General features: G+C 40.9%; 1 protein-coding gene across 2 annotated transcripts; it reads left to right on the top strand.

Annotated features, from left to right (window-relative positions):
- Positions 1 to 316: 316 nt before the first annotated feature.
- Positions 317 to 9858, top strand: dcaf7 (ddb1 and cul4 associated factor 7). Of its 2 annotated transcripts, none has more exons than XM_079564563.1 (8): positions 317 to 705; positions 5008 to 5166; positions 6863 to 6974; positions 7052 to 7170; positions 8733 to 8942; positions 9026 to 9143; positions 9317 to 9506; positions 9569 to 9858. In XM_079564563.1, exons 1-7 carry the CDS (start codon positions 568 to 570, stop codon positions 9487 to 9489), a joined length of 1029 nt encoding a protein of 342 aa, XP_079420689.1. In that variant the 5' UTR covers positions 317 to 567; the 3' UTR covers positions 9490 to 9506; positions 9569 to 9858. The 2 variants fall into 2 exon arrangements, with proteins under 2 accessions (XP_079420689.1, XP_079420688.1); XM_079564562.1 differs by having other exon boundaries at positions 9317 to 9490; positions 9523 to 9858.
- The last annotated feature ends 3771 nt before the right edge of the window (positions 9859 to 13629 follow it).

Consider the following 13629-nt stretch of genomic DNA (forward strand, 5'->3'; position numbering starts at 1 on the left):
TGAAAAAAAAATGTGACAAAAAATGTGACAACATTTGACAAAAAAATTACCAAAAAATGGAGAAAAAAAATGACCAAAGAAATGACCAAAAATGTGACAAAAATGTGATAAAAATTGACGAAAAAATGTAAAAAAATGACAAAAAAGTTACAAAAATGAGTTGAATACCCACAAAAAAATGATGGAAAAAAAATCTGATGACGTGAGGAAAAAGATCCTCTCGGTTCAGGCGGGAGTTACGAGGTTAAGTTGATTCTACAAGTTTAGTGTCCACCGAAATACCTTTATTGTGAAAGTTGTAGCCGGAAGTGTCTTGGTCTGAGCTTCCGGTCCAGTCGCGGCGAGCAATGGCAGTCTTTGTTAGCTAATTTGGCCCATTTTCTTTTCTTATCCCGCATTCATTCCGCCTAAAAGTGCCACTCGCTTCGGCTGCAGGTCTGAACCACTCACGGGTAAAGAAAACCCCGACGGGATCTCTGCGGAGGCGGTTATTTCTGGCAGTTAGCCTCGGTTAGCCTGTTAGCCGTCAGTCTGTTAGCCGCGGCTGGTTTCACGGAGGGGAAAAAGATGTCGATGCACGGGAAAAGAAAAGAAATATACAAATACGAGGCGCCATGGACCGTCTACGCCATGAACTGGAGCGTGAGGCCGGACAAACGCTTCCGCCTGGCCCTGGGGAGCTTCGTGGAGGAGTACAACAACAAGGTAAACAATAACAGAAAGATCGCGGAGACTGGCAGTGCTAATGCTAATGCTAATGCTACCGCGGAGCCTGTGGATGTAATTAATGTGATCTGGGACTGAAGCGTGCGCGAGGCTCGTTTTACTTTCGTTTATATCTGCGTGTGTTTCTATTTTTTGTCGATCTGATTGTTGTGCGTGTATTTGCGAGACCAAGAGAAATATTAATATTGTTTTTGTGTTGCACCCCGGGGTACCAGAGGTGTGGAGTTAAAGATCAGGAGCGTCATAGTTGTTGTTACAGTAACGTCCTAATGTGTAGCAGCGCCAGTTCAGTTTTTTAACCGCTTAACTTCCACCTGAACCGAGCATATCTTCTCCAGTTCGGCTTTACCCAAATCTAAAAGCTTCTTGAAAATAAGTGCCAGAATAGAGATGAAAACGAGATGTAAACAAGGATGAGAAAGAAACAAAAACGTTACAAATATGCCATAGAACGGTCAGAGAAGGTCTGAAAAAGCAGGATTTAAAAAAAAAAAAAAAGCTGAAAAAATGGTTAAAAAAGCAAGAAAAAATGGTTTAAAAAAGCAGAAAAATTGTCAAAAAAATGGTTAAAAAAGCAGAAAAAAATAGCCTGGCTAACACCAGACTAAAATCACAAGTGATATTTAGTCTGGGGACACCAATTCATGTTCTCGTAGGAGAGGTGTGGTTTACGATCGTCCATACTCGTTTATTGGGCGATACGAACAAAACAAAAAAAAGTCTATCATGCGTCTGCACGAGGCCACAGCCAATCGTATCATCGTATGAGATGACGTATGACGAACCAGCTGTAAACTTTTGAGCTAAATTATTTAGAACAAGGTCTAAAGCTTGATCGAAAAATACCATCGTGTCTGCTGCTGTCATGTTGGATCCGTAAATAAACTTTTTATTTTTTAATTCGTAAATAAACTACAAGCTTCCGTATATCGAAGAGCGCGTCATCGTCTCGCCGTCCCTCCTCGCTCTGTGATTGGTTCCCAAATCCACCGGAAAATTTGGGCCATGGTCCCCAGGCTGTTGTGCAGTTCGAAATAATTCAAGCGCACACAGCAGCATGGCGTTAGCCAGGTTAGAAAAAAATGTTAAAAAAGCAGGAAAAAATGGTCAAAAAAGCAGGGAAAAATTGTTAAAAAAGCTGAAAAAATGGTTAAAAAGCAGAAAAAACTGGTTAGAAAAGCAGAAAAAATTGTTAAAAAAGCTGAAAAAATGGTTAAAAAGCAGAACAAATTGTTAAAAAAGCAGGAAAAAAATTGTCAAAGCTGAAAAAATGATCAACAAAACAACTAAAACCCAACAAAAAAGCTGGAAAAATGCAACAAAAATTTGACATAAATTGAGCAAAAGAAAGTGTCACCGTGATAACGACGCAGTCTAACTTACAGATGAGGCATTGAGGCCTATAGACTGAACTCTCCAGTCAAGAAGCTTGAGAGGTTAAAGAGGTTAAAGAAAATAACAAAGCAAAACAAAAACATCAATGATTGAATTGACCGTTTCAAATCAATGGGCTGGTGGTGAAGAGTGTGTCGATATTTCACTATAGAGTTCGGGGAAATCCACTGTTACCATGGAGATCAGCCATGTATGTAGCATGCGTTTTCCATAGACTAGACATTAGAAGAAAAGAAAAAAAATGCCATGGAACAAGTCTGTTGGCTGTTGAGTCACTACTGGTAGATACATATAATGCAGTAGGGTCCAAGTGTTTTGATGTGAGCAAGAACCTCAGTGTTTTATCTTTTAGAGCAGTGGTTCTTAACCGTGTTGAAGGTACTGACCCCCACCAGTTTCATATGCACATTCACCAAACCCGTCTTAACCCCTTAACTCCCACCTGAACCGAGCGCATTTTTTACCCCAATCCAAAAGCTTCTGGGAAAACGGTGTGAAAATAGCGACAGAACTGAGACGAAAACAATGATGAAGATGTGACAAAAAAGTGAGAAAACATTGACATAAAAGTGACGAAAAAATGACAAAAATGTGACAAAAAAATTACCAAAAAAATTACCAAAAATTACCAAAAAAAATACCAAAAATGTGACAAAAAAATTACCAAAAATTACCAAAACAATTACCAAAAATGTGACAAAAAAATTACAAAAAATTACAAAAAATGTGACAAAAATGAGTTGAATACCCCCCACCAAAAAAGAAAAAAATCTGATGACGTGAGGAAAAAAAATCCATTTAGATGAGTTTTGTAGATCTTAGCTTTCAAATGAGGCGTTACACTGGCCTACAGGATTTGGGTAAAGCTGAACTGGAGAAAATGCTCTCGGTTCAGGCGGGAGTTAAGAGGTTAATTGGAGTGTCATCACGAATCATGAGTCGGGTGTGTGTCTTGACCTCCGCCGAACACCTGAGACTGACTCGCCGGTCAGGCCACCGTTTTTACATACTGAGATATGTTCTTACCTGAGCTTAGACGAGTTCATGTGTGCCTGTCTGGTCTTCACGCGTGTCCTCAGTCACGTAAGCGCAGCACCGACGGCGTTAGCATTTAGCCTCCTCTCCTCTATAGCTCCAAATGAGGTGAAGATAGAAGCTAGAAGTTACATGATAAAGTTTAGTTACACAAAATTAACAATGTGGATTTTCTAAACGGATAAAAAGGGAAACTATATTGTAAGGCGTAATTAGGGCTGTGCAATTAATCGAAATTCGATTACGTTTTCGATTACAACAGTAAACGATTACAAAATTAGCATAATCGCAAAAAAACGATTATAATTTTTTTTTTTTCACTTTTTTTTTTCTTTTTTTTTCACTTTTTTTTTTTTCAATTTTTTCCCCCTAATTTTTAATTCGGGGATTTTTGTCTTTTTTTGCTGGATTTTTGTCTTTTTTTGCTGGATTTTTGTCATTTTTTGATGGATTGTTGTCACTTTTTTGATGGATTGTTGTCACTTTTTTGATGGATTGTTGTCACTTTTTTGATGGATTTTTGTCTTTTTTTGCTGGATTGTTGTCACTTTTTTGCTGGATTGTTGTCACTTTTTTGCTGGATTGTTGTCACTTTTTTGATGGATTGTTGTCACTTTTTTGATGGATTGTTGTCACTTTTTTGCTGGATTGTTGTCACTTTTTTGCTGGATTGTTGTCACTTTTTTGATGGATTGTTGTCACTTTTTTGATGGATTGTTGTCACTTTTTTGATGGATTGTTGTCACTTTTTTGCTGGATTGTTGTCACTTTTTTGCTGGATTGTTGTCACTTTTTTGATGGATTGTTGTCACTTTTTTGATGGATTGTTGTCACTTTTTTGCTGGATTGTTGTCACTTTTTTGCTGGATTGTTGTCACTTTTTTGATGGATTGTTGTCACTTTTTTGCTGGATTTTTGTCACTTTTTTGCTGGATTGTTGTCACTTTTTTGATGGATTTGTGTCATTTTTTTGATGGATTTTTGTCACTTTTTTGATGGATTGTTGTCACTTTTTTGCTGGATTGTTGTCACTTTTTTGCTGGATTGTTGTCACTTTTTTGCTGGATTGTTGTCACTTTTTTGATGGATTGTTGTCACTTTTTTGATGGATTGTTGTCACTTTTTTGCTGGATTGTTGTCACTTATTTGCTGGATTGTTGTCACTTTTTTGATGGATTGTTGTCACTTTTTTGATGGATTGTTGTCACTTTTTTGATGGATTGTTGTCACTTTTTTGCTGGATTGTTGTCACTTTTTTGCTGGATTGTTGTCACTTTTTTGATGGATTGTTGTCACTTTTTTGATGGATTGTTGTCACTTTTTTGATGGATTGTTGTCACTTTTTTACTGGATTGTTGTCATTTTTTTGATGGATTTTTGTCTTTTTTTTAATGGATTTTTGTCTTTTTTTTTGCAGGATTTTTGTCACTTTTTTGATGGATTTTTGTCACTTTTTTGATGGATTTTTTTAAAGGCAACAAATAATCGTTTGAATAATCGTGATTTCAATTATGACAAAAATAATCGTTATTATTATTTTTTCAATAATCGAGCAGCCCTAGGCGTAATCATACCAGGAGTAGTTCGACATCCGCGCAGTAATACCTTCACTTTACTGTGCGGACTAACTAGGATCATACACCGCTTCTCAATGTGAACCAGAAAGCCCCAAAAAACATGAAATTAAACGGATCCTGGAGCGTCCTAGAGGCCGCCGTGCTGAAAGGTCAAATGCGCTCTAACATCAACTTGTTTTTGTGTATATAAAGTTGCATACTGCAGCTTTAAATCAATGTATCATCTGTAGTCTTTGCCGCTCTCTTATACCACATGATTCTTGTGCGTTTCCAGGTGCAGCTGGTCGGGCTGGAGGAGGAGAGCTCGGAGTTCGTTTGCAGAAACACGTTCGACCATCCGTACCCCACCACCAAGATCATGTGGATCCCCGACACTAAAGGCGTGTACCCCGACCTGTTGGCCACCAGCGGAGACTACCTGCGCATCTGGAGGGTACGGGACGGACAGTGGAGTTGTTTCTGGACTCTCTAATATCACTCAACTCACATAGTCTAACACAGGGGACATTACAATAGCTCTCAAGAACAAATACTCAGGAAAAATGTGTAACCAAAGAAGTACTGTGCAACAAATAATAGTAAATAGGGTCTTTTAAAGCCGTACTAAGTAACTTGTTTACCTTGATAAATCCTTTCCGTCGTCCCTCTGGGGGTAATACAAGTGTTTCTCCCCCTGGTGTCTCAGGCCAGAAAACCACAATTGCAAGTTCACTGCCTACGAGTCAGAGTCACCAATACACACTAATGGAATCACGAGGAAAAAGCTAACAGGCTAACGGGCAAAGCTAACTGCAGGCTAGCACTTAACCCCTTAACTCCCACCTGAATGGATCCCATTTTCTCCAGTTTGGCTTTACCCTAATCAAAAAGCTTCTTGGGAAAAAAGCACCAAAACAGCCACAAAAAATGAGAAGAAAACAAGCATGTAAACACAACAAAAAAAGTGACAAAAATTCAACAAAAAAGTGACAAAAATTCTACAAAAATGTGGACAGAATGCATTTGGTTTAGGCGGGTGGTAAGGGGTTAAACAGTATTTACAGCCAAGTTTGTGTGAAAAAAATGATCTCCATTGAAAAACACAACTTGCTACGACACCTGCAGTGGCGCTTGTGGCCTCTAGGGGCGTGAGTTAGAAGTTAATGTGTAGAAATGATAAATGCTTAGATTTGTCGCATTTGTGGCGTGAAATAGTTGTATTGGACATTATAAAGGGATTTAACGGCTTATGATTTGACTTCCTGCTAAATTGTATTGAGACATTGATAAATTTACTGAAGCGTCTACTTTAACCCCCTTAACTCCCACCTGAACCGAGGACATTTTCTCCAGTTTGGCTTTACCCCAGTCCAAAAGCTTCTGGAAAAAAGCAACAAAACTGAGAATGATGGAAATGTGACAAAAAAAATTGATGAAAAAGTGGCAAAAATGCCACAAAAATGAGACAAAAAATTTGATTAAAAAAATTGACGATAAAATGACAAAAATGTGACAAAAAAATTACAAAAATGTCATTAAAAAAAATACGAAAATTTGACGAAAAAATGACAAATGTGACAAAAAATTGACAAAAAAAATTACAAAAATGTGATAAAAATTTTTACCAAAAAAACAATAAATGTGACCAAAAAATGACAAAAATGTGACAAAAAAAGTTACAAAAATATGACCAAAATGTGCTAAAAATTTGACAAAAAAATGACAAAAATGTGATAAAAATAAAAAAAATATATATAAGAAAAATTGACGAAAAAATGACAAAAAAGTTACAAAAATGTGACCAAAATGTGCTAAAAATTTGACAAAAAAATGACAAAAATGTGACAAAAAATGACAAACATTTGATAAGAAATTGACGATAAAATGAAAAAAATGTGATAAAAATTTAAAAAAAAAAAAAACGAAAAAATGGACGAAAAAATGACAAAAAAGTTACAAAAATGAGTTGAACACCCACAAACAAATGATGGGAAAAAAAATCGATAACGTGAGGAAAAAGGAAAAAGAGCTAAGAGGTTAAAAGTGCCATCCAAAAACATTCCCCTTATGATTCCAAACCCAGGACTGTGAGCAAAGTAAAGGTGTGATTTGTGGGGACTGATATCGGATGAATCTGTTTTCCGTTGCAGGTCAGCGACACAGAGACGCGGCTCGAGTGTTTGCTCAACAACAACAAAAACTCTGACTTCTGCGCCCCGCTCACCTCCTTCGACTGGAACGAGGTGGACCCCAACCTGCTCGGTCAGACCTCGCAGACGTTACACACCCACATTTCACCGTTACCCAGGCGTCCCGTGAACCCTCGTCCTCTGTTTCAGGCACGTCCAGCATCGACACCACCTGCACCATCTGGGGCCTGGAGACGGGGCAGGTCCTGGGCCGCGTCAACCTGGTCTCGGGACACGTGAAGACGCAGCTCATCGCCCACGACAAGGAGGTACAGAGGACGCCCGCGCTCCCGTTCAGGGATGGACAGAAAACGCCACATTAACAAGTTTAGAGCTGAGTTACAGCGGTTTAATGTTGAGCTTTTATTCTTGTGAACAGGGACCACGAATGGAAACTCGCTCTTTCATATTTATAGGGATATTTACTTGCAACTGCGTGAAGCTGAATTTGTGCTATAATTGTCAGACTTAAAGGAATAGGCCACCGTTTTTACATACTGAGATATGTTCTTACCTCACTTTAGTCGTGTTAATATATCCCCGTCTGGTCTTTGTCCGTGAGCTCACACATACGCAGCCTCTCCCACATGTCACATAGCTCCGAAAAAGCTCACGATAGAAGCTACCAAGCTCTTCCACGTGTTCCCTATTTAAATAAAGTTACGTGAAGTGTTTTCATGCGAAGTATATTTACACAGAAATGTAGCATGTCGATTTTATAAGCAGATAAAAAGGGGCACTATATTGTGAGGCGTAATGATACGAGGAGTAAAACGTCCGCGCAGTAACTCCTAAAGGTTATTGACGGAAGTGAGCGGGGGAAGTCTTTAGGAGTTACTGCGCGGACGTTTTACTCCTCGAGTATTTGAGGAGTATTTGAAAAGTATTTGAAAATACTCAAGCGTTTTACTCTTGAGTATTTTCTGGGGGTATTTTGCAAACCCGGAAGACACAACGCTTCAATTCAGTTAACTCCGCCCCCTCTCTCCGAGTTGATCCGCCCATGCAACATTAGCGGCAAGAAATATAAATATCACAGCAATAAGTGAAGTTACTTAACAATGCAAAGGAGTTCTGCAGCACAGCTTCATAAAGGGCTAACACACGCGCTAACACACGCGCTAACACACGCGCTAACACACGCGCTAACACACACGCTAACACACGCGCTAACACACACACGCTAACACACGCGCTAACGCGTTTTTCGACTCACCACCGCTCTGTCATGGCCGCTTCATCGCGTTGGTTATAAAAGTTAATCCACTTTGGTTCTGGTGAAGGTTCACAAACATCCATCAGAGACAGTCACAGAAAAACACTGTTTTGGTGAAAGTCGCCGAATCACTTCTGGCGAGTGTCCTCTTCTTTTGGCAGGTTGAATAAAGTCCTGTAGCGCTTTTCTCCGTGACTTTATTGTTCGGTAATAAAAAAGAACAGGCGTGTCCAGAGTAGGTTAGAAAGAGCTTCTTCTTCACAGCTTTCAGTGCAAACATGACGTCCGTTCAGACGCTCAGGGGTGCGTTTGTTTTGGCTGCAGAGGCAGCCCTGACCCGGAAGTGCCTCGGGCACTCCCTTTTTTTATTTTTTATTTTTTTTCCCTTTTATTTATTTCTTAGAAGAGAAATAATGAAAAAGCTGTTTTATAATTTAAAATCAGGCTTTACATTACAGACGTCGGGCTCCTCCTGTTTGACACTAGGAGTCACAGTGGTTTTCCAGGAAAGGGCGGAGCAGGATTCAGGAGGATTGCTGAGAACTGCGTGAAAGCTAAAAGCTCCACAAAGTCGATTTTGTATGATAAAGGACCTTTAACTCTCTCCTCCTGCAGGTTTATGACATCGCGTTCAGCCGGGCCGGCGGAGGCAGAGACATGTTTGCGTCGGTGGGAGCGGACGGTTCGGTTCGGATGTTCGACCTGCGGCACCTGGAGCACAGCACCATCATCTACGAAGACCCTCAGCACCACCCGCTGCTGCGGCTCTGCTGGAACAAGCAGGACCCCAACTACCTGGCCACCATGGCCATGGACGGCATGGAGGTCTGTGATCTAATGACTCACTCACACGACTACACTCAGATCTGCTTGAACATTATTGTCCACTGAGCTGTGGTCTGGTGCAGGTGGTGATCCTGGACGTGCGTGTGCCCTGCACTCCTGTGGCTCGGCTGAACAACCATCGCGCCTGCGTGAACGGCATCGCCTGGGCGCCTCACTCCTCCTGCCACATCTGCACAGCTGGTGAGACATCCAGACCATTACAGGCGTCTTTTAGAGGGAGATGCGTTTATGTTTCAGAGGTTTTTAAATAAAGCGCTCCGTCCTGCTCCTGTGGAAGGACGCCTCATGACGGTGTGGCTTTAAAGGTTAGACACAGTAATGACTCTGCCCTCTCTGCCCTCTCTGCCCGTCAGCGGACGACCACCAGGCCCTGATCTGGGACATCCAGCAGATGCCGCGGGCGATCGAGGACCCCATCCTGGCCTACACCGCGGAGGGAGAGATCAACAACGTGCAGTGGGCGTCGACGCAGCCCGACTGGATCGCCATCTGCTACAACAACTGCCTGGAGATCCTGCGGGTGTGAGGTCCTGCCCACGGGAGGTCCTGCCCACGGGAGGTCCTGCCCTCGGGGGGTCCTGCCCACGGGGGGTCCACCACGGGAGGTCCACCACGGGGCGCGATGAAGATGTGGGACTCATGGACCGGACACTCTGCAAAAACCATGTTACCATGACTTTACAAGCGACTGAACTGTAGGAATATTCATCTCAATCTGAGGAGTTTGGATGAACTCGGCCACTGCACCCAGAACACTCAACTTGATTCAGTAGAAAAAGGTTATTAGGCCGTCGTCTGTACCGGGAACATTGGGCCTCATTAATGAAACGCACAGATCAGCTCTTAAGCTCTTCTTAAATATATTATTTCGTCTTTCGTCTTAGCGGAAAGAGTTCTTCTGGAACAACTAATCCTAAGAAAAGCCAGGCCGACTCTTACACACAAAACAACACTGCAGTTTTAGAAGAAAAGAAGAAAATTCTCCTTTCTTTCTCATTACCAAAAACATGTTCCAACAAATAACTTAATTTACTAATATAATTATTTCACCATTTTTCAAAACATGGTCCAACAGTAAAGTTTAATTAAATGAACTTTTCATATTTCACATGAAGGTTTTGTTACTGAGGAGATTTGTTTTTCTTTCGAAATATTGATCAAGTTGAAGTAAAGTATTGAGTGATGGAATTACTACAATTACTACTGCAGCGCTTCGGCTTCACTGAACACACGTTTAAAGAATAATAAGATCGAAGTTCATAACACACTGTCATGAAGGTGAATGTCCCTGTAGGGCCACCGTTCTCTTGGTGAAACAGACGGAGCACGAAGACTTAAAGCAGCACTAAGTAACTTGCTTACCTTAATAAATCCTTCCCGTGTTCCCTGTGGGGGTAAAACAGGTGTTTATGGGATGATTGGAGGGTCTTTCATCGCCCCCTGGTGTCTCTGGACAGAAAACCACGCTTGCAACTTGTCTGGCACCGGACCGGAGTCACCAATACACACCAATGGAATCACAAAGAAGAAGCTAACGGGCAAAGCTAACAGGCTAGCGTCACTATAAACCAGGGGTAGGCAACGTCAGGCCTTTGAGAAACATTATGACACAAATCAGAAAGTACTTCAACATTTTTAAGGTTAAATGAGAGAAATACTGTCAATACACCCAATTAGGTCGTATCATGTACAACTTAAAATAAATGTAAATAAAATAAACTTAAAAATGAATTAAGAGATTCAATCTAAAGTATGAGTAGATTTGGTCTGGTCTTAGATCAGATAAAACATCTTATCGCCAATGGAACAAGTCATTATTCTCTTAACTCAGATTATATTGTATAATTTCAAGTGAAAAACAAATATTTTTAAAGGTAAAAGTTCATTAGTCTGATTTCAAAGTGGGTTTTATGCTCGTTCCATTGGCATTTGTATCTTTATCTTTATCTTAGATTAGTCCAAACAGACTCAAATTCAACATAAAGAACCTTTTATTCAAGCAATTTTAAGTCATTTATCTCATTTAAGATGGACATTTTTCCAGTGTAGTGCTTTACTTTGGCCTAAAATTGGCGGCTTCGGCCCTCGGTCTTTATACAATGAAAAAAATTGGCCCTCCGTAAAGAAAACTTGCCTACCCCTGATTTAAACAGTATTTACAGCAAAGTTTGAGTGAAAAAATGATTTCCATTGTGTAACTGAATGTACAATATCCCTCTCTCCCTTCGCCTTTTCTGTCAGCGTAGTATTTACTGTTACTTAGTACTGCTTTAAGAAGTTGCTCATGCACATGTAGCGCCTCTGATGACGCCCGTATATGGAAGTGTGGAGGCGTGTCCTTTAATTTCCACAGTTAACACTTTTTCAGTTTCCTTTTTCCCACAGACGTTTCTTATGGACGAACAGCTGAAGCCAAATACACTTTACTATAAAACTTTACACAGTTAAACCAACATGAATGCACTGAAAAAATGTAATTCTTTTCATTCTGTAAGCGATGGGTCATGTCCTGTTACTGTAACCTCTGGTCTTGAGTTTACTAAAGGCGTTTCTCCAGAAAGTTCTTAAAATGGCACTTACCAACTTCTTCTCAAAGGCGCACTGTGTAACATTTGGGATAATCTTATTTCCAACAATCCAAAGCTCCTATAGCCGGCTGAAAATATGGTTTGACCCCCCAAAAAGTAGCTACAAAAGGGTTTTTCAATGGTTTTCTGTAGTATCAGGTGTGCTTATTAACATAGTAAAAGTCTCCCAAAATCTGACCACTGGAAAGGTCTCATTTTCAAGATGGCGTCCAAGAGGATGGCGAGATCCTTAAAATGCCCATTATTCAAGTCATGTTTTGGGTGTCAAGGAATCCAATGGGCTTGTTCAAATTGTAGCCACATGATCACATAATTGTATAATAGAAATCGTGGACAAACACTCTATATATTAACATTAGCGAGTTTGTCACGGCAAATGCTAATTGCTAAAATGCTAAGATAACAGAGAGGCTAAAACCCTTCCAGGTCCACCATCGTGGTCGCTCACCTCGCAGACTTTAGTGAATATCTCCGCGAGTAAATGTCGTAGAGACTTGCCTTTTATTGCGTTGGGAAGAAGAGGGGCGGGGCTTTAAAACGAGCCCATCCCTGCCCCGCTAAGCCTCTGGGAAGCGATGTAAGGTCGCGTTGAAAATGTGTGCCGTTGCCGTGACAAACTCGCTAATGTTTACATATAGAGTATTTGTCCAGGATTTCTATGATACAATTATGTGATCATGTGACTACGATTTGAACAAGCCCATTGGATTCCTTGTCTAGGATGAATAATAAAGGAGTAATGGGCGTTTTAAGGATCTCGCCACCCTCTTGGACGCCATCTTGAAAATGAGACCTTTCCAGTGGTCAGATTTTGGTAGATTTTTAGTGTGTTAATAAGCACACCTGATACTACAGAAAACCATTGAAATACCTTTTGTAGCACTTTTAGTCGACACATCCGTGGAGACGAGCTGGACATCGATCCATCTTATCTATTTACTGGGTGAAACGTTAAACGGTGCGGCTTTAAGAAAACATTCATGAATGAGGCCCAGTTATTTTAGTTTTCCAGGTGTAATAGAAATACGATCCAGTCGCAGCTTCTCAGATTGAGGTGAATATTGTGAATGATATTGTCTGCAGTGTTGGTTTACTTACGGAGAGCGGAGCGTTTTCTCCTCCACTCTTCCACTTTCAATTTCCGCATTTATTTATTCACGAGGCGCTGGAGAAAAAAAAAAAAAGGCTTTCTGTTGTTTTTGCATTTCGTTTGAAGATTATTGTTGAAGTTTCGACAAAGCGGCGCAGATCTGTCCGGGACTTCTGCCATTTTACACGTGAGAAGATAAAGAATAACTCGTTGCTTTTGCGGAAACTTACCCTTGTTTTTTTGACCCGACTCGAGATTCTCAGTTCAAAACTAGCTCCCGCTCAAGTTATTACTCTCGACTTTCAGCGACTCTCTGTAAAATACCCCTGTTTTTGTATTGTTTTGGAGTGAGGGGAGTTAAACTTGTCCATGTGGTTAGTTTTTCTGGAAGCGTGGCCTTGTAGCATGCTTTACGAGGCCTGTACATACATAAACCGATGAACCGCGTAGAAACGAGAAACCCAAGTGTTCATGTCGTAGCGTTTTTTTCATAAAAGTTTTATTATTGAAAGTTGCTCCAATAAAAAATGTATTTGTCTGTGTTCAGATTCGGAAGTGTGGCATTTTTTAAACGGGAGACGTTCCGTTTAACTCACTCCCTTCATTAAACTACGACTTATGGTCCAGGCAGGCCCACCTTTATGTACCCATAGGCCCCGGGGCTTAAGCAGAGTGGTAGGCCCCACCCCCCTCAGCGCAAAACCTGACTCTAACCTATAATCCTGTTTCCCTCTGGGCCGGGCAGGGCGGGCCGACTCCAGGCACACACAGGAGCACAGCGAAATCATCACATACGGTCAGTCATGCCACAAAGTGAAGTGATTGGCATGAAAATCAACCAATCACCTTTTTTGGGGGGGTCCAGGCAACTGGGAAATTTTTTACCTTGAAAAATGCCTTGGAGCCGCTCCAAGTGTTGTTACCACTTGGAAACTCGGAGATGTCCAGACTGCTCCGCGTTCGGATACGAGATGAAGACAGTCATGGC

This window comes from Gobius niger, assembly GCF_951799975.1.
Source record: "Gobius niger genome assembly, chromosome: 10".
NCBI lineage: Eukaryota > Metazoa > Chordata > Actinopteri > Gobiiformes > Gobiidae > Gobius > Gobius niger.